Source organism: Megalobrama amblycephala, linkage group LG1 (assembly GCF_018812025.1).
Source record: "Megalobrama amblycephala isolate DHTTF-2021 linkage group LG1, ASM1881202v1, whole genome shotgun sequence".
Lineage (NCBI taxonomy): Eukaryota > Metazoa > Chordata > Actinopteri > Cypriniformes > Xenocyprididae > Megalobrama > Megalobrama amblycephala.
This window is the reverse complement of record NC_063044.1, coordinates 10452175-10477974: the sequence shown is the minus strand read 5'-3', so window position 1 is coordinate 10477974 and position 25800 is coordinate 10452175. Positions and strand designations below refer to the sequence as shown.

At 35.8% G+C, this 25800-nt stretch overlaps 1 protein-coding gene across 1 annotated transcript; it reads left to right on the top strand.

Annotated features, from left to right (window-relative positions):
• Positions 1–4268: 4268 nt before the first annotated feature.
• LOC125242786 lies at positions 4269–24368 on the top strand. The gene is made up of 15 exons (XM_048181463.1): positions 4269–4367; positions 5675–5744; positions 10641–11057; positions 11472–11861; positions 11959–12027; positions 15757–16108; positions 16236–17378; positions 18903–18916; positions 19792–19911; positions 20000–20184; positions 21189–21346; positions 22647–22892; positions 23067–23229; positions 23607–23709; positions 23806–24368. The coding sequence occupies exons 2-15, from the start codon at positions 5693–5695 to the stop codon at positions 23907–23909; spliced, it is 3516 nt and encodes a 1171-aa protein (XP_048037420.1). The 5' UTR covers positions 4269–4367; positions 5675–5692; the 3' UTR covers positions 23910–24368.
• The last annotated feature ends 1432 nt before the right edge of the window (positions 24369–25800 follow it).

Sequence of the window (25800 nt, the reverse complement as noted above, 5' to 3'; positions counted from 1 at the left end):
TATTTATTCTCCTTGTGTTTGCAGTCCTGTGCTGGTTCGTTGTCGTATTTCTCCTTGTGTGTCGTCAAGTCAAGTCAAGTCAAGTCAAGTCAAGTCTAAGTTCTAGTCTGTTTTCCCCCTCGGGGTTGTTTTTGTTGTGTTTTTGTTTTATTTTTATTATTAATAAAAAGCCCTTTCTTCCTGCAATTGAGTCCTCGCTCCTTCCCTTCCACCAACCTGACAATAACATTAAATCTGATTGGTTTGCATTGGTGATGTCATATGGGAAAAAGGTTTGAGAACCACTGCCTTACACTTATATTACATCTTTTAAAAAGACGTTCTACGGCACCTTTAATATGCTTGTGGATTTCCACAGCTAGATTTTATCTTTTTCTCCTGTAGATTTGTAACACATTAAACATTAATATGCTTGTGTAGAAGTTCAATGAAGTATTTATTTCAGGCTCAGCAGAGAAATAGCAAAACAGAAATATGTTATTGTGATAGTAGAAAATAAACTACTTTAATATGATTTCCTTCTTCAAAAATTGAGTTTAATATTCATTAAAGGCATTTATTATGAGGCATATGTGATAGAGGAATTAAAATGTAATAATTTATGACACACAAGATTATAGGGAAAACAATCAAATAAACATTGATGAATTAGCAAGGTGGCCTCATTGTCTGTGTTTTTAGTATTTTAAAAACAGTGTTTTTAAGAGAAAGTAAGAGAAAGTGAAAGAAAGAGAGAAAGACTATCGATCATAGTGTTATCATTTTTATTGTTTGCGATCGTTTCACCCATTTTCCATTGTGATGATTTACGATAACATGCATGAGAAGTGTCTTGCTATTTTACTTTCAATTTTGAAGAATGTTGCCGCACTGGTTGAGTGGTTCTGAAAGTGTGAGCAGCTGTTGTTGTTTAGTTTAATCTAATACAGACAAGATTGTAGTACTATTGGACTGTGAGGGTTAATATGTGAAAGACACTATAGTCTGATACTTATATCAGGGTGTAATATAGTCAAATATATTCAATAGGTGTAACCAGTGTTTGAAAAACGTGGTCATGGTAATATGATACACCAATTAATATGCAAGATGTACTTTAGATCTAATTTTTCATTTTACAACCATTTACTTTAGACTCACACCAGCAAGCTGATAATGAACATTGTCAGTGTGCTGATGTATTACAGAACTCTCTATCTCTATGAGGTTTGTGTTCACTGAGAGTAACCCTCTAAATAAACCACATTAGCGAGGGCAACCTCCAATATTTTTACTATTATTCGTAGAAACATGTAGAATTATGGGTTAATTATAGCTATATATATATATATATATATATATATATATATATATATATATATATATATATATATATATATATATATATATATTTCTAATGTGTTCAGAGCTTGTAAGATAAAGGCAAAGTTTCTCATGCTAAAATGTGCAACGAGTGATGACGTGCGATACTGTGTCCTTTTTCACCAGCATGCTCCAAAAATGTGATAAGATATGCAGCTCGTTTGAATTAGAGAATTCACTATGCAGAAAGCCAAACATCTAAATCAGCCACACAATCTAAAAACACTGACATGGAAAAAAGAAAACATAATGCACAACTACATGTGACTTCAGCCACACCTTTTACCTTCAGTTGATTTTACAGTTGATGAAATGAACTGAAGATAAAATTAAATCTCAATATCTGCAGCAGAGGAGGATTACATAACTCCACAAACAGCATTACCAGCTTCACTTGTTACTAACCAGATTGATTTCTTCCAGTCATCTACAAAAGTTCTTTTTGAGAATTAACAGATATTTAGATGTTGATGTTTTATTGAAAATATTTGTGTTTCCTTTAGTTGGGCAGTTTGACGCTTGACGTTTCCCAGATCAAAGCGTAGTAACATCTCAAATGTGATCCGGTGAAATTGGAATGATCCTGAGCTGAAGTGTCACAGAAAAGAGCATTAATATTTATGCAATGTAATTATTGCAGTTTTTTTATTATTATTATTATTATTAATTATCTTAATAATGAGTATGAAAACTAATGCAATGAAATGCTTCCAGTTTTAAGTTTTCTTAAGTCATTTGAATTTTTTTTTTTTTTTTTGCTTTGTCATTATGGGGTGTGGAGTGTAAACTGAAAAAAGTAAAGTAGTTTAGCATAAGGCTGCAATGTAACAAAATATAAAAAAATAAGGGTATAAGAATACTTTCACAAGGCACTGTACAGTAGCTTAGGCTAGATTTTTATTAATACTTAGATTGTTTGTTACAGATTGTTTTTTAAAAAGTTATACTGGCCCAAGCATGGTAATGAACAAAAATGATAACATTGCTGATATCGAGTTTGACTAAATACGTAAGTGAGCTTGACATGAAGAGATAAAATCATGCTGTACATCAGATGACTTTTTTCCCATTACATCTCAGTACAAAGCTTTTTTGTTTAGGAAGGTTTATGCAGATTCAGTGCAATTAAAACACAGCAGAATGTGTTGTGTACTGTATGTATATATATGTGTACTGCAGCATGTGTGCATCAAAACTATAGATAATACTTTACAATAAAGTTTAATGTCTTTTACAGAATTAAAGAATCAAGCTTAATGTTAATTAATTGTTTGTAATACATTAATGATGAATAATTGTATAAAATATGTAGAAATAACAGTAATCTTGAATAACAAATGCTGTAAAAGTATGTTGATTGTTTGTTCATGAGACCTAATGTATTAACTAATGCTGAACCAGTTGAACCTGTACCCCAAAATGTATCGTACATTTAGAGAAGCAAATTAACCCTAAATAGGGCAAGACCATAAAGAGACATCAGAAAATTAATGTATTGCTGTTTTCCATCTTTTTAAGACACAAATAATACAATTTCATGATTTTTTAAAACATGACTTTTATTTTTGATTTTAATGTTTGTATCACCTTGTTTGGCAATGCATATTACAACATTTTAGCCACATTTTTAAAAACATTTATTCTCTCATAACTTAAAATAAACATTCTTTGTAAAATTCTGTTGAACAATAAGTATAATGCCTATGTATGAATATATTGTATAATGCTATATAATATTTAATATTACGCAAATTTCTAGGGCCTATAAATTATCAATATAACCAAAACTTTGAGGAAAACGTGTTGTACACAATCTACTTCATGTCTTCTGCCCTGATTGATAATTCAGACTTTTTTTTTGCACAGAAATCCTTAATGATTTTTATAAAGTAAATGTAAGATAAACATTTATTGAAGCAACATGGGTTTACTTGATTATTCACACATTTTTTAATGAAAAAAAAAGTCAAAAGATTTTTTAATTTTTAACATGTTATCATGTAAATGTCAAATACAGGTGCTGGTCATATAATTAGAATATCGTGAAAAAGTTCATTTTTTTATTGTAAATTATTTAAAAAAAATGAAACTTTCATATATTCTAGATTCCCTACATGTAAAGTAAAACATTTCAAAAGTTTTTTTATTTTTTATTTTGATGATTAGAGCGTACAGCTCATGAAAGTCCAAAATCCAGTATCTCAAAATATTAGAATATTTCTTAAGATCAATCAAAAAATGGATTTTCAAAACAGAAAAGTTCAAGTTCTTTAAAGTATGTTCATTTGTACACTCAATACTTGGTCGGCAGCACATATTACAGCAATGACTTGCTCCTAGCACAAATTACAGCATCAGTGAAGTGTGGCATGGAAGTGATCAACCTAATCAACAAATTAAAAAAAAAAAAAAAAAAAAAAAAAAAAACTTTTGAAATGTTTTATTTTACATGTAGGGAATCCAGAATATATGAAAGTTTCATTTTTTAAAAAATGAATTACAATAAACAAAAAACTTTTTCACGATATTCTAATTATATGACCAGCACCTGTATGACAACAGACTTTTGGGGAACATTTATTTGTCCATCTCCCAATTGTTATTGATTTACAATGAAATGCATATGATATATATATATATATATATATATATATATATATATATATATATATAAAGCATCAAATGTTTGTATCACCTGCCTCACATAGCCCTGTTTAGGGTTAACATAGTGACTGATCTTGATCAGTTAGACATAAAGGAATGTGCACATTTTTATGATGTTTATTTACATGTTTTATTTATCTCTCATTTTAAAGAAAGAAAATCTTAAGCACACATGAAAATGAAAAACTGGTTTAAGATGTTCAGAGATTACTGGTGGTTGGTTTCAGTGTTGGTCCACCCACAGGTATTAATAAAGGCTGTTGAGACTGTGAGAGCTTCAGTTCAGCATCACTGAACTCTGAATCTCCCTGAGTTTGCTCTGCAGAAGCATTTCATCTCAGGTAAAAGTATTTCTCTTCATTTTATCCAAAATCACTTTTTAAATCATTGACTTTGATGGACTGAGATAATTTTGTAAACATTAATCTTTTATAAATATCTCTGAATGTTACTTCGTTTTTTGTTTTTTTTTTTTAATAAAACTTTAAAAAAAAAACTTTGCTTTAACAAATGTGCACCATAAACAAAATCTAGCAAAATAATTAAAAGAGACATAATTCAGGTCTACCTATATGTGTATCCATCGCAAAAAGCTAAGTATACTTAAAGTTCATTGTATTAAGTATACTTAAAGTTAAAGTATATTTTAAGTATACTTTATGTAGTAAGCAAAAAATATCAATGTACTAGACTAGTAGTTCACTTTTAAGTGTACTGTTTCTACACTGCTTGGGAATAAATTGGCCCACTTTTTAGTGTATGAAAGTATGCTACACTTAAGTAGACTTTAAGTGTAACAGTAGTAAACTTTGAGTATAAATTTTCATTTGTACTGCAACTGTACTACAAGTGAACTTATATGTATACTGTTTTAGTTAATGAAAGTACAGTTTGAAGTATACTCTTAGTAGTTTAATACTGCAAGTATACTTGAAAGTTCTCTTTAAGTGGACTTAACATCATGCTTAAGTTATAGTTTACTATTTATGTATTATTTTCATACTTTGCACCCCAAAGCTGAATTGTTACTATATAAACTCAAACAGGTAAGTTTATAAGAAATTATGTAAATCTATGTGAAAAAAAAAAAAGTTTTTAAAAGGCTCCTCAATCAAAAGAGTAAACACAACTACAAGCCAAGTATACTTAGAATACTTCATTATACTTTTAAGTATATCTCTATTAAAAGACTGACTACAAGTATGTCAATTGTAAATAATTTTCTAAGAAGTACAAAAGTTAGTCTACATTTTATGTACTTCTCAGAAATACCAATCTGATCTCATGGCAATTTGTACATATTTTATGAAGTGGCTAATCTGTATGAATTCGTTCGACCAAAATATTTTTGCGATTTAGTTATTTCAACTTATTTCTTTCAGTAGAGATAACAAGATTGTCCAGACAACAAGAAATTTTAAGTTTTCTTGTCCTCAACTAGACTGAGTTAAGTGAACAAGTATAAAAAGTTGAAACAACTGCTCTACGAGCGAGGTCATACAAATTTGTATGAATTAGCAACCTCGTAAGATAGCGTTGGTATTTCTGAGAAGTACATATAAAGTATGCTTTTATTTTTACTTCAAAACTAAATGTATACAATTGCACACTTAAACTTTTTTTGTAAGGGTATTGTGTGTGTGTGCAGGTGTAGGAGTTTGTCACTATGAGGTTTCTGATCTCACTGTGTGTGTCGCTGCTGATGCTGATGATTAATTGTGAGTATTTTATAATCTGTCATGTGGATGGATCTACAGGTTGAACCAACGGACAGTATTAAAACATTATGCCTTTTGTATTTAACATGTGAAATGATCCATGGACAAACATGTTTCTTATGTTTTGTCGCTTTATTGAATCTTTCCCCTTTCCATCCTTTGCTTTTTATTAAAAATGTGGTAGGAATAATTCACACCTGCCATATTAAAGCCTCTTGGATATTGGTTGATATTCATTAAGGGTGCTGATCAAATTAAAGCTGAAATTGGTGTATGAACTGTTAGTATGGCCTTTCTCACATGGTCATTTTAAGAGTATGTAATGCATTGTTTTAAGATCAGTAGCAATATATTTTAAGGGATAAGTAGTGTAGGTCGGTCATCAAAGTAAAATTTACTTCTTGAATTTGCATCTAAAGTATAGAAGATTTGCCTTGAATAAAGAAGAAAAAAAAATGTTATGGGTTATTTTATTTCTCGCAGTTGCGTTCTTATTTTTCATATTTAGATTACAATTTCAACTTTATTTCTGTTAATTATTACTTCATTTGGCAAAGTTGTGACTTAATATGTTGTTACTGCTAAAAGAGCAATCTCAGATGTCAGATGAAGATAATGACTTGAATAGGAATGTCTTGATGTTAAACACATAAGAAAAACAAGGAATGAATCAGAACAATAAGATCAGAACGATAAGAAGGCAACGATTGTCACTATGATATTGAACGATCAGAACGATAAGAAGGCAATCTGGTAATGATGGAACAGGTGAAATGGGCGGGGTTACATGTGAGAGGATCCCTGATAGACAGCAGAACAGTAGCAACATCTTCCCCTGGTGGTCAGAGCAGGACCTGGAAACCAAAAAGTGAAAGACAAAGCAGACATGACAGGTTATCAAATTTTAAGCATCAATTACATCAAATTTTAAGCAAATTAAATATTTTTATTTCAAAGAGAAATATTTCAGGGTTTCAAAAGAGAAGTTTTCAAAAAGATTCCTTGTATTCAGTTTATGTTATCAATAAGCATTTACAATTTTGTAAATGTTTTTAGTCAAAGTTGCTTTAGTACTTTTAAAAACATAGCAAGAATAAACAAATCAGCACAACTTTTAATTTCAGCATTATCTAGAAAGATGTCTGTTGTTAAATTAGTAATAATAAGTAATAATATTACTTTGTGTAACTAGTAGTGTAACTATTTACTAACACGATTTCTGTAATAATTTTACAGCTTTTTACAGTTAGTGTTAATTTTGATGCCTCAACCCCTGATTTGAAATCCAACAATCCATCCATTCCTAGATTTATTTTTGTAACATTCACAACTCGCACGTGCATGTGACGTCACTTCCTACTGTGATCTACACTGTAAACCCTAATGCTCAAAATTCTTAATTGGTTTGAGTAGGACAAACCTTAAATGAAACAAATTAGTTCCAGTTAAATTAACTGTTATGAGTATTTAGAAATTTTTGAGTTCACATCACTGACATATTTTAAGTAAACTGAACACTGAACGTTTCATTGTTTTGAGTTGTATGAATTAATTTCTTTTAATTTAGACTAACTTAAGTTTAATTGAAACTGAGATGGGATTTCTGTTTCCCAGAATGCTTTACCCATGGCACTCCAAAGGGAGGGTAAATGCTCAAATTAAGTGTTATATAATGTTTAATTGTGTAAGATTAATGGTAAGGGAGCTTTAGTAGTGATTAATGTTTTGTTATGCTAATGTTATAGCTAGCCAGTGTTGTATTTTGTTCACTTGAGTACTTACAATATCCCAAATGTTTCCAACTATTTGTAAATCGTGAGAAAATTGAAATTTTAACCAAGACTCCGGGACGTGTGAGGAGTCGCCTATCAATTGTTCATACCTGCGTTACCCTCGGTTTCCGGTTTTATTTTGTAGAAACCATGGAAACACCAAAGACGCTTTAATATATTACATGTTTTAATATACAATGAAACAACTGTTTTGTGATATGATTATGGACAGAAAACTAAGTATTGTTATATAGCTCAACACATTTAGTCTTATTGTTTAAATCTATTTTCTTGATTTTTTTGCGAGTACCATTGCTTTACCATGCCTCCGAGAAAAACACTATTTTGTCAAATAGCTAACATAGCTTAATCAGATGCAGCTTTATTTTTATTAACAGTAATACATAATTTTCTCCATCACACAATACGTTTTAAAATTAATTGCATGCCATTTATCAACACAAGCCATCCAGCATTTAATATGATATTCTCAAATCGATCTATCTTACAGCAGTGTGTCTCAAACAAGTGTCTCACAGCAGCTGCCACTCAAATGTATCTAATATGATAAACAGAGCTGCGTTACCTCATAGTCATGACCGGAAAAGCGGAAGCAGCACCGGCGACTGTGTCATAATAAAAGTTCTGCTGCTCGTAAGGCGTGTGTTGCGCTTCAGCGCTCCAGCGGCCTCATTCAGCTCCCACAACACTTGGCCCTGCTCTGCTTCATAGTACAGTAACATTAATAATCACATGAACATGATTTCTTCCTGAGTCCTATCCCAATTCTTTTCCACTGGCTGTGAGGTGAAGATCACATGTCCCAAGATTCCGCTCTCAAACTTGGCGTCATCAAGCTACTCCTTTGTTTTGTTTTGTTTTTTGTTTTGTTTTGTTTTGTTTTGTTTTGAAGCAGACAGAAAATTCTACATATTGCACCTTTAAGTTAAATGTATAAATTAGAGTACTCAAACAGTGAAGTAAATGAATCATTTGATTTGCAAGAACTAAAAAAAGTTGATCAATTAACCCTTAAATGCATACCTCGGGTCTTTAGTGACCCGGGACATCATTCACTACCCTCCTCCTCGTTCATTTTTTAAAGTTAGACATCAACCTTCTTGGTATTCCTCAATCAATTCATTATAAAGAATATAACAAGAAAAAAAATCATAAAATTATAAAAGAATGCCTATTTTTGTATTCATTTTTTGTAAAAAATTGTATAGGGTCGCTAACGACCCGAGGTATGTATGAGTGTATGTTTATTTTTTCTGCACAACAATAATTTAATCTTAGATGACGGAATAAGTGCAATTCACCTTTATTCCACAAGGTGGCAATGTCTGATCTGAAGTGATGACTCATTCAGACAGAAAACGAAATAATAAGAAAAACATGAAATGGCTCAGCGATTTACTACAGAGCAAGTACTGAACGCAATCAAATATGACTGTAACTGTCATCTGGTGAAGCTGTTAGCGACCTAAATATAGATTTTTAAGATGTTGAAAATTATATAGTTTTGAGAATACGTGTGAGATCGCGAATGGGCTCATATTTGTGACCTCAAACATAAAACTAGCCTTTTATAGGCTGAATTTACTGGGAAATGAGCTCTGACAAGGACAGTGATGATGGCATAAAACATCTGCTCAAATGGAGCCCTTTCAAGCTCCAAAAGGAAACAAAATATGCTTTATTTTATTCTTCTATAATTGTTACTCTAATATCAGAGGAGTTTTATATTATCACGACAGGTAGAGATCCTTCTGTGTTAGATATTGATCCGGGTCGATAAAGACCCGAATATGTAACAATGATTGGCGAAACAGTCATGCATTTAAGGGTTAAATATTTTATGTTAATTGCTATCAAAATGTATGAGTATCAAACATGAGTACTACAAACTCAAAACTTGATAGTTCTGCTTACTTAAAATTGGGAACATAACTCAAAAATTTGGATGTAGCTGATTACTAAATTTATTTTGAGTTAGTCCAACTTATTCGTGTTTACAGTGTAATGTGGATTTTGTTCATATGATGAGGCAAAAAAAATGTTGTAGCATTTTAGAATAAGCTAAGTCCTACCCCTGCTTAGCATTTCCCATGTAAACATTCTTTATACTTATAAAAAACAAAACAAAAAAACAATAGACCAAATCACATGAAAATTGCATAAAAATACCATGCTGTTGTAATCGTTTGTATATTAGCTTCTTGTTTCATATGTAGAAATGCTTCTCTGGGTTAGTACATTTTACATATAATCATTTAGCAGACACTTTTATCCAAATAAGGAGAGCAATAGAAGCAATCAAGCAACAATAGGGCAACAATATTCAAGTGCTGTGACTAGTCCCAGTTAGTATGCATAGTATGTATGAAACTGAACTCAGAAACATAGTGGAACTTCATCATTGGAAGAGTAATATGAGTGACACGCAATGCAAATCTTCCTCAGAGTTATAACAGCTGTTGTACAAAAGAAAACACAGGGAGACAGTGCTGGAAGCAACTATGCTCACCAGATCACATAATTCAGTGGAAAATGAATAGCTATAATAGTTCTGTATAAAGAAATAAAAAATAAAATATGTAAAACCTAGCATAACAAAGAGGCACACATGCGAAGTCACAATTTTGAAAAGAAAATACTCAATTACCACAGTTATTTAGCAAATTACTGCTACAAGGAAGTAATAAGTAATAATATTACTTTTAAAAGAGTGACAACAAGTAATAAATTGCATTTTTTGAGAAACCAGCCCAACATTGTATAATACACATTAGGTTTAGAGGTCTATATAGAAGTTTATGTCATACTAACAATATTCATAAATAAACTTTCTGCATACTTTTCAGCACAAAACTAAGCTTAGCTTTACCTTTGGGGAAACAAATTCAGATACAGTTTCTAGAAAATTAATAGGTTTTTATTAGAGATGAGTATAAATGATACATTTGAGGTTCTCAATCCACATCTTCTCTGTCATGCAGACACAAATGTTTACCTGTATTGTACTGTTAGTTTTTTTGCTCTCTGTATTCTGAATAATAATCAGTGATTGAGAATGTATCATCACAGAACTGATTGTTTCTGTTGTTTTATTCAACATCAGGTTCTACAACTTCCGGCTCTGATCCATGCTATAATTATACCACTCTAGATCAATACTGGAGAGACATACAGCCGAATTACTACATTAACACATATGATGACACTCTTGTTGAATGGAGTGGCTGGTATCGGTTGTATCTAAGAGGAAAAAGTGCTCAGATGTCTGAGTGGTGTATGAGTACTACGCATTGTGGTGGTGAAACTGGACTGTCTCTTAATGGTTCTCATCCACGTATTGAAGATGGAGTGGTGACCCGTAAAGTTGTGGGAACTAATGCATGGTGGTGGTTGTGGTCATCGTCTTCTTGTGGCAGCTACAAGTCCACCTCCATTCGAGTCAAAGCCTGTCCAGGAGATTATTACATCTATGAATTTGTCAAACCCAATGCATCAATCCCCAAACCTACGTATTGTGCAGGTGAATTTTAAAAGTCAATATGAAGAGTAAATGCTCTATGTATTAAACATGTTTTAAACAGTTAGAATCAGTGCTGTGCAGTCCATTAAACATTAGCTCATCACACCCACCCATCATTACTGTAGCGCTCCCTCAATACAGGAAATAGAAACACAAAACATAAAACCAAACAAAATCAACTTAAGAGTCTTCAAGAAACACAGAAACAGATGACACATTACAGTATGTGAGCACGGGGTAATATTACCACACAGTCTTCTTGGACCTTTGGATCAGACTGCATGGCACTGGTTAGAATATAACTGCTGATTTCAAAATCATGAAAATAACCTTGCTTATTGGTTTTAGAATACTCTAAATTGTCTTCAATGTTAATGCAGTGTTTTAACTGTACTTCTGCAAACTCCATGACAGTTGCTTTCCAAAACATCAGCAGTGATCCGTGCTACAACTATCAGTCTCTGGATCGCCCCTGGAGAGCCAACAATGAAAGCGTAGACAGCATTTGTGATTATTATTTCTCCTGGAATGGCTGGTACCGGTTTTTCTACTATGGAATGAACATCCAGATGCCAGAGACCTGTGTTGGTTCAGACAGCTGTAACGCATGGATCACGCTGTACCTCAACGGTCCTCACCCTCGGATAGGGGATGGAGTGGTGACCAGGGAGGTCTGTGGAGGGACGTATGGGACTCGCTGCTGTGAATACAGAACAAGACCCATCAGAGTGAAAGCATGTCCAGGAAATTACTACGTCTATGAACTTGTGAAACCAGATGTGTGGTGTGCGGGATACTGCACAAGTACCATGATTTACTCCATTTTTTTTGACAAAGTCTTTAAAACAATTTAAAATAATTTTTCATAATTTGTTATATTTCATATAATTTCCTTTTTCAGATATTAGCACCGTTTCACAGCCAGTTCCCACTATAAGTCCCACCATAATCACTGGATCCAACAATTTGAGTAAGTTGTTTGATCATAGTATGTAAATGAATAAATTAGTTATTACAAAGAAATAAAACATTGTGTTGTGTCACATGTGGCATCACTAAAACATGTTGAGTATTATTTTTTTTTTAGAATCTTGTGATCTTTATGTTTGACATGTTCAGATTTGTACTCATGGGCCACGTTCAGACTATCAGTCCAGATTTTGTGCATATCCGATCAGATTTAGCCAGTCTGAATGGCCAAAAATCACATGAAATGCGATTTTTACAAATCCATTTTGAAATCCTATTCAAATCACATTTCTGGAAATCCGTTTCAGTCTTACCTCTCTGATCAGATTTCGTGTGGTTTATGTGATGGTTTCACGCCACGTAAAGCGTAAATGTCAGACGTTGTCATAGGAAACATATGGAGCCCCGGACATGACATGCATAAAAAAATAAAAAAGGCTAAATCATGCTGTTACGTGTGGCTGTTCAAGAGATGAGGCGTATACGGATTTCCACAATATACAGGTATTTAATAAACGAAGCAGAGAATAGCACACAACCAAACACATTGAGATAACATTAAGATTAGACAAGGAGTGCAGGGAGTGAGTCCATAATAAAGGGAGTGCAGATGATCAGGAACATGAAGGGGAGATGACGAGGAAGTGAGTGCAGGTGTGGAAACAGGAAGATCTTGGGAAATGAAGTCCGGGAGACAAGGGAACTGTGACAGTACCTCCCCCTCCCGGTAGGCGCAGCTTCGCGCCATAGATGGAACAAACGGGGAGTGGGGGTGGGCGCCCTGGAGACCTCACGCAGGTGCAGGGAGAGGAGCGGACAGGGACGGAGGTCTCCAGGGTGTGTCCATGGATCCAGGCGACCATGGTGGGTCAGAGGCCGTGGCAGCCATGGCGGGACTGGAGCCTCAGCAGGCCATGGCGGGTCTGGAACCTCGGCTGGCTCACGGGTATATGGCCTCCCCCAAAAAAAATTATATTGGGGAAGTCCCTGGTGGTAGGACGGAACTTGTGGGCTGGAACTGGTAGGTGGGCTGGAGCGGGCTCGGCGGCGAAGACTGGAGCGGGCTCGTGGAAGGCTGATGTGGACTCGTGGAAGCCTAGAGCGGGCAAGTGGCAGCCTGGAGCGGGGTCGTGGAGGCTGGAGTGGGCGTGGAAGGCTGGAGCAGGCACATGGAAGGCGGGGGCGGGCTCGGCGAAGGCGGGGGCGGGCTCGGCGAAGGCGGGGCGGGCTCGGCGAAGGCGGGGGCGGGCTCGGCGAAGGCGGGGGCGGGCTCGGCGAAGGCGGGGCGGGCTCGGCGAAGGCGGGGCGGGCTCGGCGAAGGCGGGGCGGGCTCGGCGAAGGCGGGGGCGGGCTCGGCGAAGGCGGGGCGGGCTCGGCGAAGGCGGGGGTGGGTGGAGGAAGTCGATGGCTGGTGAACTGGCCAGGCCACCTGTGCTTCTGAGGGAGCCGGACAAGGAAGATACAATCGCCTATGAACCTCTTCAATTTCAAACTCGGAACCATTGAGGAACAGAACCAGATTAATATATTCGACTAAGGAATAGAGGCATTCAGGTTCAGGTTCACAATAGCGGATCGTATCCTTGTCCAGACCCCTCAGAAAGCAGGAGTTCAAAATTGCATCTGGCCAGCTCACCTTACAAGACAGCTCTGCAAATTCCTTAACATATCTCTCCAGCGGGCGGCCGTCCTGCTTAACAGTCCATATGTGGTCCTCCGCTGAGAGCTTGGGCTGGCGTTTTCTAGAAGGCATGGAGATGAGGAAGATACCCATATTAGTTTTGTAGAAATCCAATGGTTAGGTCTAATCTTCTGTTACGTGTGGCTGTTCAAGAGATGAGGCGTATACGGATTTCCACAATATACAGGTATTTAATAAATGAAGGAGAATAACACACAACCAAACACATTGAGATAACATTAAGATTAGACAAGGAGTGCAGGGAGTGAGTCCATAATAAAGGGAGTGCAGATGATCAGGAACAGGTGCAGGTAATCCGTGATGAAGGAGAGATGACGAGGAAGTGAGTGCAGGTGTGGAAACAGGAGGATTTTGGGAAATGGAGTCCGGGAGACAAGGGAACTGTGACACATGCACACAATTTACTAATTCATCCCCTTGATTTATACATCATGCACATGATTTAATTTTTTTCTGCACACAATTTAATTTTTTTTGCATGTCATGTGCAGGGCTCCGTAGAACATGCAGAAAGTCGCTGCAGAAACAAAGGTTATGTTGTTGCAAAGTGCTGGACGAAAAGAAATTGGCAATGCAGCGGAGACATGTTTTAAGACCGGGGGAGACGACAGCACGGAATAAAGCCGCTCATATCAGCCTCCTGTGTTTCTGCTGCTGAAGCCCCGTTCACCACCAGTGACAAGGCGACATGATCCCATTCATTTCAATGGAGCGCTGACGACTTCCGGCGACATGAGCGACAGTGACCGTAGGCGTGTCAAGCGTCGAAAGACACATGACAAGTTCAGAAAATTCAACTTTATGCAAATGAGTAACGAATTTCCCTAGCGACAACCAATAGGAGTGAAGCCTCTCTGGAGCTCACGTCACCGTCTCGAGTGCAGGCAAGAGAGCATTCCACAATTTCACTGCATACATATAATTAATGATGCATGGAAAAGAAACTGCCACAGAAAGCCTGTGCTAGAATTTCAAGCCTAATTCCTAGTCAAATTAGAATGATTTCTTAGTTTTATATATCATTTGTGATTGCATTTTCTATAGATATGAGCAGACATGCAGTCTACCAGTAACATTAGAGCAACAGCACTAGGAATGCCCACAAGCGACTTCACAGAGACAAGTGACATGCAGCGACAAAGTCGCTGGCGGTATGAACGGGGTTTAACGCAGTAGTCCAGTGCCAGCAGCTACACATTTTCATGTTGTGTCATCTGTACTGCAAACCCCTCTGTGTTGCGGTTGTTGTTGTTGTTTTGGCGTATACCTACCAACGTAACATCATTGCCATAGAAACCAATGCAGACATTCCGGAAAACGAAAGAGTGGCATGGACATACAAATCGGATCTGAACAGTTATGATACACAATGTGGACATCAATAATTTTACATCAGATTCCAAATGCATGCACAAATAATCGAATTTGGAATGACAGAACATAGCCATGAAGTTTCTCAATGAAAATGCCTTGTTTGTTTTAATCTCATCATATCATCACTCACAGATTATGACCCGTGCAATAACTACATCACACTCAACAACTATTGGAGAAACATACTTGATTATGGGCATCGATATGGACTCAATTCTGATTATGATGACACTCGTGTTAGCTGGGATGGCTGGTATCGACTCTACATTAATGGCTTGAGTGCTCAGATGCCTGAATGGTGTGTGTCTTACTTGCCATGTGGAGGTTTTAGTTCTCTGTGGCTTGCCGGCTCTCATCCTCAGTTAGGAGATGGAGTTGTTACTCGTGACATTTACGGCTCTCACTTTGAGGAGTGCAGATACTACAGATCCAACCCAATCCAAGTCAAAGCTTGTCCTGGAAATTATTATGTCTACAAATTTACTAGGCCTCCTCTTTCAATCCCAGCTCCTGTATACTTGTGCAGGTACATTCATTGTTCTTTATACTGAATTTGACATGCTTATCATGAATTACATTGAAGGGTTTCATATTACTATCTTGAATAAATTAATCTGCAGTATAAAATGTTCTCTCTCTACTTTTTCATAATAGTACGTTTCACCACCCCAAGCGTCGACCCCTGCTATAACTACAACAGTCTGGATGAGCCTTGGAGAGCCACAAACAATCCTTACGATAGTAACTATAGAAGGTGTGATAACTTCCAGAGCTCAGGCTGGTACAGGCTGTTCTACAATGGTCAGAGTGTCCAGATGACAGAATCCTGTGTTAATCAGTACATGTGTGGCACTTACATCCCAATGTGGCTCAACGGCTCTCATCCACAGCTGGGAGATGGAGTGGTCACCCGTCAAATCTGTGGTTCCACATGGACTGGCTGCTGTAATTACAAATCCTTCCCTATTCAAGTCAAAGCCTGTCCAGGAAATTACTATGTTTATGAGTTTGTCAGTCCAATATTTTGTGGAGCTTATTGTTCAAGTGAGCATTTACTCAAATGTATTTCAGTTATTTACCTTTCGGTTTATTATTAAATTGAAATTGATAAAAACAATTGTTCCTAATATCAGATGTCACAGCCCCTTCGACAACAGCAACACCAGCAACACTAACAACAGCAACAACATCAAGAACACCAACAACAACACCAAGAACAGCATCAACAGCAACATCAACATCAACAAGAACTGCAATAACACCATCAACAACAGCAACATCAACAAGAACTGCAATAACACCATCAACAACAGCAACAACAACAACACCAAGAACAGCATCAACAGCAACATCAACATCAACAAGAACTGCAATGACATCATCAACAACAGCAACAACAACAACACCAAGAACAGCATCAACAGCAACATCAACATCAACATCAACAAGAACTGCAATGACACCATCAACAACAGCAACAACAACAACAACAACACCAAGAACAGCATCAACAGCAACATCAACATCAACAAGAACTGCAATGACACCATCAACAACAGCAACAACAACAACAACAACACCAAGAACAGCATCAACAGCAACATCAACATCAACAAGAACTGCAATAACACCATCAACAACAGCAACATCAACAAGAACTGCAATAACACCATCAACAACAGCAACAACAACAACACCAAGAACAGCATCAACAGCAACATCAACATCAACAAGAACTGCAATGACATCATCAACAACAGCAACAACAACAACACCAAGAACAGCATCAACAGCAACATCAACATCAACATCAACAAGAACTGCAATGACACCATCAACAACAGCAACAACAACAACAACAACAACACCAAGAACAGCATCAACAGCAACATCAACATCAACAAGAACTGCAATAACACCATCAACAACAGCAACAACAACAACACCAAGAACAGCATCAACAGCAACATCAACATCAACATCAACAAGAACTGCAATGACACCATCAACAACAGCAACAACAACAACACCAAGAACAGCATCAACAGCAACATCAACATCAACAAGAACTGCAATGACACCATCAACAACAGCAACAACAACAACACCAAGAACAGCATCAACAGCAACATCAACAAGAACTGCAATAACACCATCAACAACAGCAACAACAACAAGAACACTATCAACAACACAAACTGCATTAGGAACAGCAATAACACCAAGAAAACAAACAACAGAAACAACAACTATTACTCCACAAATCACAGCCACTGGTAAAGTATCATCTTGTTTACTTCATGAATTCAATCTTTTTGAATATGCATTTTAATTACATTCACTCTCAACATTTTTCTGTTCATCCCACGGTTACACATGCGTGTAGTCAATTCAAAGAAAAAGTAATGTCTGTCAGGACCTCTTCTGTCAAAGATGAACATACAGTTTGTATTGGTGGTATTGTTCAGTTCTGGCCAAGAAAAGGAGCCTATCATGGATAAGAACAAAACGATAATCATATGCTGACATCTGCCAACAACAAACTTACAGCGATATGTTTCGGATATTCTCAGTTTATGTTAGTGTTAATGCACTAGTGCTCTTTCTCTCACAGCAAAATTTGCTTAGTAAAAAGAAGAAATTTTCATATCAGTAGGGCCTCAACCTTACTAATACTATATTTGCTTTGAAACAGTCATTTAAACAGTAATTTAAACCACCATACGACAAGCATTTGAATGTGGTAAAAGCAGACAACTTCAGCTGATCTACTTTATCAAAGCACAAGTGATCTTAATGAAACACTGACGCAATTGGTATAAAGAAGTCATTTAAGAAAAGTCAAGGGTCAAGTGCTCAACTAAAGCAAACACTTTTCACTATAATGGTGACTTCTAACTAAATTTTTCAATAAAAACAAACAAACAAAAACATTAATTAGAGCTAAACCTAAGATAAGATACAGTGCAGTCAGTCGGACGTACAAAGGCACAGTACTCAGTGTTCATTCAGTAAAGAAATAAAGTCAGTCTGGTCTGTAATAAGTTTTTGTAATGCTGTCTGTTTTTGGAGTTGTTTAATCATCCTTTGCTCAGATCTTGAGAAATTTTAATTGATTTGATTGCAGTTGATGTTTCAGCGGCTGAAATCAGATCAATTATTATTTGCAGGAGAAATCAATTTAAATGGGAATAAAGTTCTCAACCGAAACACGGCTGAAACATTTGAAATAAAATAACAATTTAAATAAAATAATTATTTAATTTATTGAATTAATAAAATAAGCCAAAATAGGTTACATGAACATTAACATTTGTATTGAAAACTATTGAACTGTAAGTTCAAATAACTAAAATTGTCAAGTTGAAAATACATAATATTTTAAGTAATTTTTAACTTAACTGAGTCAGTGCAAAATAATAACTCAAAAATTAAGTTCACCTTACTTCCATAAAGTTATTCCAACTAAACTTTATAAACTCAATTACCTAAATTTGTCAAGGTGAAATACTTAATATTCTAAGTCATTAAAATTTAAATAAGTCAGTAGAAATTAGTACCTCAAAAAGTTAAGTTGAGTGAACAAAAAACATTTTACAGGGACTGTTTGTACTAAAAACTTAAAAAAAAGTTTAGTTGGGGTAACTTTGTGAAAGTAATGTGAACTTTTTAAGTTCAAACAACAATAAATTTGTCAAGTTGAAAATACTTAATATTCTACATAAATACAACTTAACTGAGTCAGTGCAAAAAGATAATTTAAGTGTTTAAAGTGAATACATTTTTTTTTTTTTTTACAGTGTGGAGAAGAGCAGTATGTCTCCTTTAAATGCAATTACCTGAATGAGCTTAAGCAATAAGCATGTTCCCAATAACAACCAGAAAAGCATAAAGGGATAGTTTACCCAAAAAATTTAATTATCCCATGATTTACTCACCCTCGCCCTGCAATTAAAGCAAAACGCATATTTCCAATAGTATCCAGAAAGCTTAAAGCAACAAGCATGTTGGCAATAATAACCAACAAGCATGTTGTTAAAACAAGCAATGAGGATAGGAGGAAAATGTGATTTAGCTGCAGTGAAGACACATTCAGAGATGGAAGAAGGGTGACAATTAACCAGATGTGACAAGGATTCTTTGATCTTCCTCGGGAGCCTTGTGGGAGCTTGCCAAATTTTGTCAGGATAGCGAAACTCAACGAAATTACTCTGAGGTCAGGTTTAATCCAAGTAGTTACTATTAGTCGATGTGGCAAATTGGCTTGTTCAAGGTTCAATAAACTTGCATTGGATGTGAAATCCATATATTGTGTGTGTAAGAGTGGAACACGGTGGCATCACAGCAGAGTATTCTGCCCATCATAAATCAAAGGATGTGACAGACAGAACTTTTTTCAGAACTCCTGAAAATTTTAACACAATGAACAAAGTTTTAGCAATGCTATACTGCAATCAGTTCCTAGTAGCAAGTAAGAATTGCTTCTCAATGTAATTCTAAAGGTCAAGTGGGTAAAAAAAAGTCTGAGACATAATCAAAATGATGAAATGATCCCTACAGTTCGTATAAAAAACTATTTTATTACATTGGGGGACTTCAAGCATTGGGGGATTCTGTGGGGACTTTGGCTCTGTTCACACGACTCAGTGTCTTTTCGTGTTGTATTTCATTTATCTGTACTCCTCTTAGGTGTGAAAGATCACTGTTCTGAACTCAGCTGCTCTGAGGATGAACACTGTGGGAAGAGAAATGGTGTTTATGGCTGTTTATGCAACAACAACACTCACAGCCCAAATTCTGACTCTTTTGGTTGGTATTGTTTAACAATAAACAATTGTGTTTCTTTTCAAATGACATTTTAAATGATTCTGTCAATCTTATGAATGTTTTCTTTCAGATTTCTCAGAAACCTGTGAAAGCAGCTCTGGCTCCATGTCTGTGTCTCGTTGTCAGCTCTTTGAGGCTGGTTTTTCAGCTGACATCTTACACCTCAATGATCCGAGCTGCAGAGGAACGGTCCGGAACGGCAGAGTGGAATTTCATTTTGATAACGATGAACACATCTGTGGTACAAATCTCGTGGTAAGATTCACTAAGTATAGTCTATTCAAGACTCAAGTACATCATCCAATCATGGGGGTCAAATATTCTAGGAATATTCCCTAATATCAGTGATTTACTGGTTGGACAAAAAAACGTGAAAACCCATTATCATATGGGTTAATACCATTTGTGAAGGTTACAGTGAAAAAAATAACATTGCAATTTAAGTTGTTTATTGTCTCTAGTTTGCATCAGTGAAGTGTAAGTGCTTTTCAGCAATATTTGGTACGAGCCTTGCATAAGATGGGCGACTTGTTAGATGTCCAAAAAGAGCAAATTATCGGAGCCCAGTTAACATGAGCATCTGGAACCTTACCACCCAAATGTTGTGTTTTAAGAACAACAGTCTTTATGATTAAGACTCTGTATACAAAGCATGGCAAGAGTTCATCAGCTAAGAAAAATAAAAGGCAAAAACTGAAAGTAAATTATAGGGATGCACAATGAGCCATAAGAAGGACTGTGTCCAAACAACACAGACAAACTGCAAATTGACAGCAAATCTCAGTATTTACACTGAAGATCATGTTTTCACAAAAACTGACCACAGAAAACTTAACAAAGCCAACATCAGTGAAAGAACTGCAATTGCTAAAAAAAAAATAATAATCTCAGACACTAATGCTAAAATGTAAAAAAAAAAAAAAAAAAAAAATGGTGTTATGATCATAAAACACAGTGTTGAAGGACTAAAATAAACTTTATCATCAGCCCTGGTCAGCTTAATCACCTGACTGGAATATTATTGAACTCTTGAGGTCAATGTTTTGAGAGAAGTAGATTCCTCCTTCAACATCTCTGAACAAACTGGCAGAAGTTCAGATAGACGACACTCAACTGGAAACTATTCAGAAGTTGTATTAATCTACTCTAATAAGTTTGGAAGCTGTATTAAAGGCAAATTTTGGTAACACCTTAATAAAAAAATATTGCAGATTTCCTAGATGTTCACATCATTTTGTCCAACACTTTTTTTTCCACAGGCCAACGGCACCCACTTCATCTATGATAACTTTATTCTGGGGACACCAAAATCAGAAGGCCTCATCAGCAGAGAGAAAATTCTGAAGCTTTCTTTCAGTTGCGCTTACCCCCAAACACAAACACTTTCCATGAATGTGGAAATCAACCCACTGGAGAGGTGCGGATTTCACTAATTTCAGTTGTACTATCATAAATCTGCCAAAAAGAGCTAGTGCAGATGTCAACATTTTCTGTGATCAATAAAAGAATTTTCTTTCTTTCTTTCTTTCTTTCTTTCTTTCTTTCTTTCTTTCTTTCTTTCTTTCTTTCTTTCTTTCTTTTTTGTGAGTGAACTAATCCTATGGAAGCCCGTTTACGCCACTAAATTAAAAAATAAAACAGTAATTGCGACATTTTATCTCATAATTCAGACTTTTTTTCTCCCAATTGCGAGTTATAAAGTCAGAATTCTGATATATTAACTCGCAATTGCATGATATAAAGTCACAATTCTGACATTTTCTCACAATTCGGACTTTTTTTCTCACAATTGTGAGATTTAAACACAATTGTGTTAAACCTTTTTTTAAGTTTATATCTCAGGAATTGTGACTATGTCACGCAATTGTGAGTTTATATCTCAGAATTGTGACTTTATAACTCGCAATTGTGAGAAAAAAAGTCAGAATTCTGAGATAAAAACTAGTAATTGAATGATATAGTCCATTCTGACTTTTCTCGCAATTCTGACTTTTTTTCTCACAATTGCGAGTTAAAGTCAGAATTTTGAGATATAAACTCACAATTGCATTATATAAAGTCACAATTCTGACTTTTTCTCACAATTCTGACTTTTTTTCTCACAATTGTAAGATATAAACACAATTGTGTGAAACTTGTTTTTCTCACAATTCTGACTTTTTCTCACAATTGCAAGTTTATATCTCAGGAATTATGACTATATCACACAATTGTGAGTTTACTGTATATCTGGTTAAAAGCCATATCACAATCTGTACTAAAACACAGGATTTCATTCTTTTTTTCTCGCAATTCTGACTTTTTTCTCGCAATTGCGAGTTTATATCTCATAATTCTGACTTTATATCACGCAATTGTGAGAAAAAATCAGAATTGTGAAAAAAAATCAGAATTGTGATATAAACTCACAGTTGTGTGATAGTCACAATTCTGACTTTTTTCCTTCCAATTCTGACTTTATATCATGCAACTGCGAGTTTATATCTCAGAATTGTTAATTTTATAAATTGCAATTGTGAGAAAAAAATCAGAATTGTGAGAAAAAAAGTAGCAATTGCAAGTCAGAACTGTGAGATGACAACAAAATGAAAAACACAAATTAATATATAAAAAAGCAAATATGGTAAACATTTCTAAACTAAGAATATATGGTTTACTCCTAAAAACTACCATAAAACAGGGTCATTCTAACACAGATCTATTCACCATTTTGACAGCATTGTGCACAAGAGCCTTCCGGCGGGTGAAGGGAGATATCGTGTTCGTATGATTCCTTATCAGGATGATGAGTTCACGCAGCCCTTCACTGGTGCAGTGGATGCAGAGCTCGACCAGGAGATGCATGTGGAGGTTCGTGTTGAGGGGGTCGACAGCCGACATTTTGCCCTGGTGATGGACACGTGTTGGGCTACACCTGTGAATGATCCCAATTATGATCTACACTGGGATCTCGTCATTCAGGAGTAAAGAAATGCTTCTTTTCTATTCAAAAATGTCACTGTAACATGTAAAAAAAAACGACAATCTGTACTAAAACACAGGATTTCTTTTTTTTTTTTTTTTATACATGGAATGCAAATTTACAGTAGATGTCTTTCATGAGAGAATTTGATAATTATCATTATTGATATTCTCAGGTGTCCCAATCCAGATGACGATACAGTGCAGCTGCAGCAGAACGGCGTCTCAACATCCAGCCGTTTCTCCTTTAGGATGTTTATCTTCACTGCAAACTCCACTAAGCTTTACCTGCACTGTGCTGTTCATCTTTGCCTTCTGTCAAGCAATCGCTGCTCAACAGTAAGTTTACAAAACCTCTAGCAATGTAATTTACCAATTATATTAGCCGTATCTATCTATCTATCTATCTATCTATCTATCTATCTATCTATCTATCTATCGTTCGTGGAATGTGACGGTTATAATGGATGGTTGTAAATGTAAAGGTTTAAGATTCTGCCATTAAAAAAATCCTGTTGATCAAACACTAATCTAAATATCATATGGAATAAATCTCCCTTAATGCCCATAGTGATAAAGTTTAATGTCAGGGATGCTACAGTAGTTGTTTTTGCTGCCCTCTTCTGGAGACTTATTGCACTCCTTCATGTTTCATGCTTGTTCTGTGATATTCAACAGGGATTTACACAGCTGGACTTTGTCTTTTTCTCCTGTAGAACTGTACCTCTGGACCGCACTGGAGAGAGCGAAGGTCTCTGGACTTCCATGATAGTGCTTCTATATCCATGGGTCCTCTGATGTTGTCTGAAGGAAAAACAGGTGAACATTTCACTTAATTTTAATCATTAATAAGATAATTTTTCTGTCATGAACACATTACATTTCGCTGCATTGCATTATATTCCCTGTTCACAGATAAGTGGGTCCCAGTGCAAGTGAAGGTATCTGAAGCTTCTTGTCTGTGTGCTTCCCTGATGGTGTTTCTTGTTCCTCTGATGAGTGTCTTTATCATCTTTTAGTATATTTCAACAAGAAAATTGACAACATTTAAGATGCATATTATCTAATGCCATTTTAATGAAGGTGGCACTGATGCCACACTGGTTGTGGGTTTCTAAATGTTTCTTTATTTCATAGCAATTATGTTATATGGCATAGTGAATTAGTATTTAATCAGTTATATTAATTGTTATATACCACTATATTAATCTTATGATACTTCATTAGAAGATGTGCTAAAATAAGAAAGGCAATCAGATTCATGTTTACTCAAATCATATAAAAACATTAAAAGAGTCATTCCTGTTCTGTGGTTCTGAAAAATGAATACACTTGTGTGGCATGTGCAGGATGATGATAGCAACTTTTTTTTTCTTTTTTCTGGGAGCTTCCTCTGTTTCTCTGACTGAAAATATAACTGTATTGGGACTGTCACTGGAAAGAGTGCTAAAGCTGCTCAGGTCGTATTTCTGTCCTGTGACAACAAATAAACAAACAAACAGATGTGACTGATTAAGTACAAGTATCCTCTTTCTTTTGTGAAATAATGGTAAATACCACTTTATTTCTTTGTGACTAATGTTTAATCTTGACACAAATTCATTATGGTCAATGTATCACTTATTATTGTAAAACTATAATAAAACATTGATGATTGGGTTTTAAATCTTTAACTAAACAACAAAAATGCAAACAAACGTCCGCTTTTATCATGTTCATTTTTTTGTGATCTTGCTAGTTTCCAGTAATTTCTTTCTGATTATTTTTCTGATTAAACTTCTATTTGTTGGTGAAATGATGAGTTTGTGTGACATTGTTCCATAAGCATTTTTTAGTGAAGAGTGTAGCGGTGAAAACACAGCGTGGTTTTGGGCTCGGTGCTACAAGTCTGAGGCTATTAGTCCTGCCCGGCCTGGCCTGTTGAGAGCCCTGGCTTACACTGGGCCGACAGTGAAAAAGCGGATATTGAATGTTGAAGAACTGTTGAAGAACTGGTTCAACTGATTTTTATATAATTCTTATGTAAGTGTCCAGTGACCATGACATTGTAAGATCTGACCAAGTGGTATTATGTAAATTATGAATAATAAAGGCCCGAGAATGGATCCCTGGGGAACACCTCGCTTCAGGGGGACAGTAGGTGATCGAAAATCTTTAACTGACATGTAGAATTGCCTGTCAGAGAGATAGAAAGAAAACAATAAAAGAGGAGTACCAGAAATACCCAAATGAGAGAGACGAGAAACAAGTAATTCATGGAAGATGGTATCAAAGGCAGAGCTGAGGTAGAGTAGCAGAAGTATGAGAACCAGAATAAGCAGAAAGCAGTAGATCATTCACTACCTTTACAAGTGCAGTTTCAGTACTATGGAGGGGCGAAAACCAGATTGAAAGGGATTGAGAAGATTGAAAAGACTGAAACTGTGAGGCAACAGTACTTTCCAGTAATTTAGCTATGAAGGATTAATTTGAAATAGGATATTCGATAGATAATTCGATAGAACTGAGGGATCAAGGTGGGGTTTCTTGAGAACAGGGGTAACTGCAGCAGTTTTGAGTGGCAGAGGGAATGAAGCAAAGGTAAGAGATGTATTGATGAAGTGAGAGATAGATGCAGAGATGGAAGAATGGCAAAGTTTTAGAGAAGAAGGAGCAGGGTCAAGTCGACAGGATGAAGATTAACTTAGAGACAAATAATGGGGTAGTCAGAGAAATACAAGACAGGGCCTGAGGTGCGTTTCCCAAAGCCAACCATCATCGTAAGTTCCGTCGTTAACAATAGAATTTAGTGGACCTTGCGACCATAGTTGGCTAACGATGCTTTTGGGAAATGCACCCCAGATAGATTTGTCACATAACTAAGCTTTGTAGCATCATGCATTGTTGGACGGCATCTGTCTTTTCTAGCAG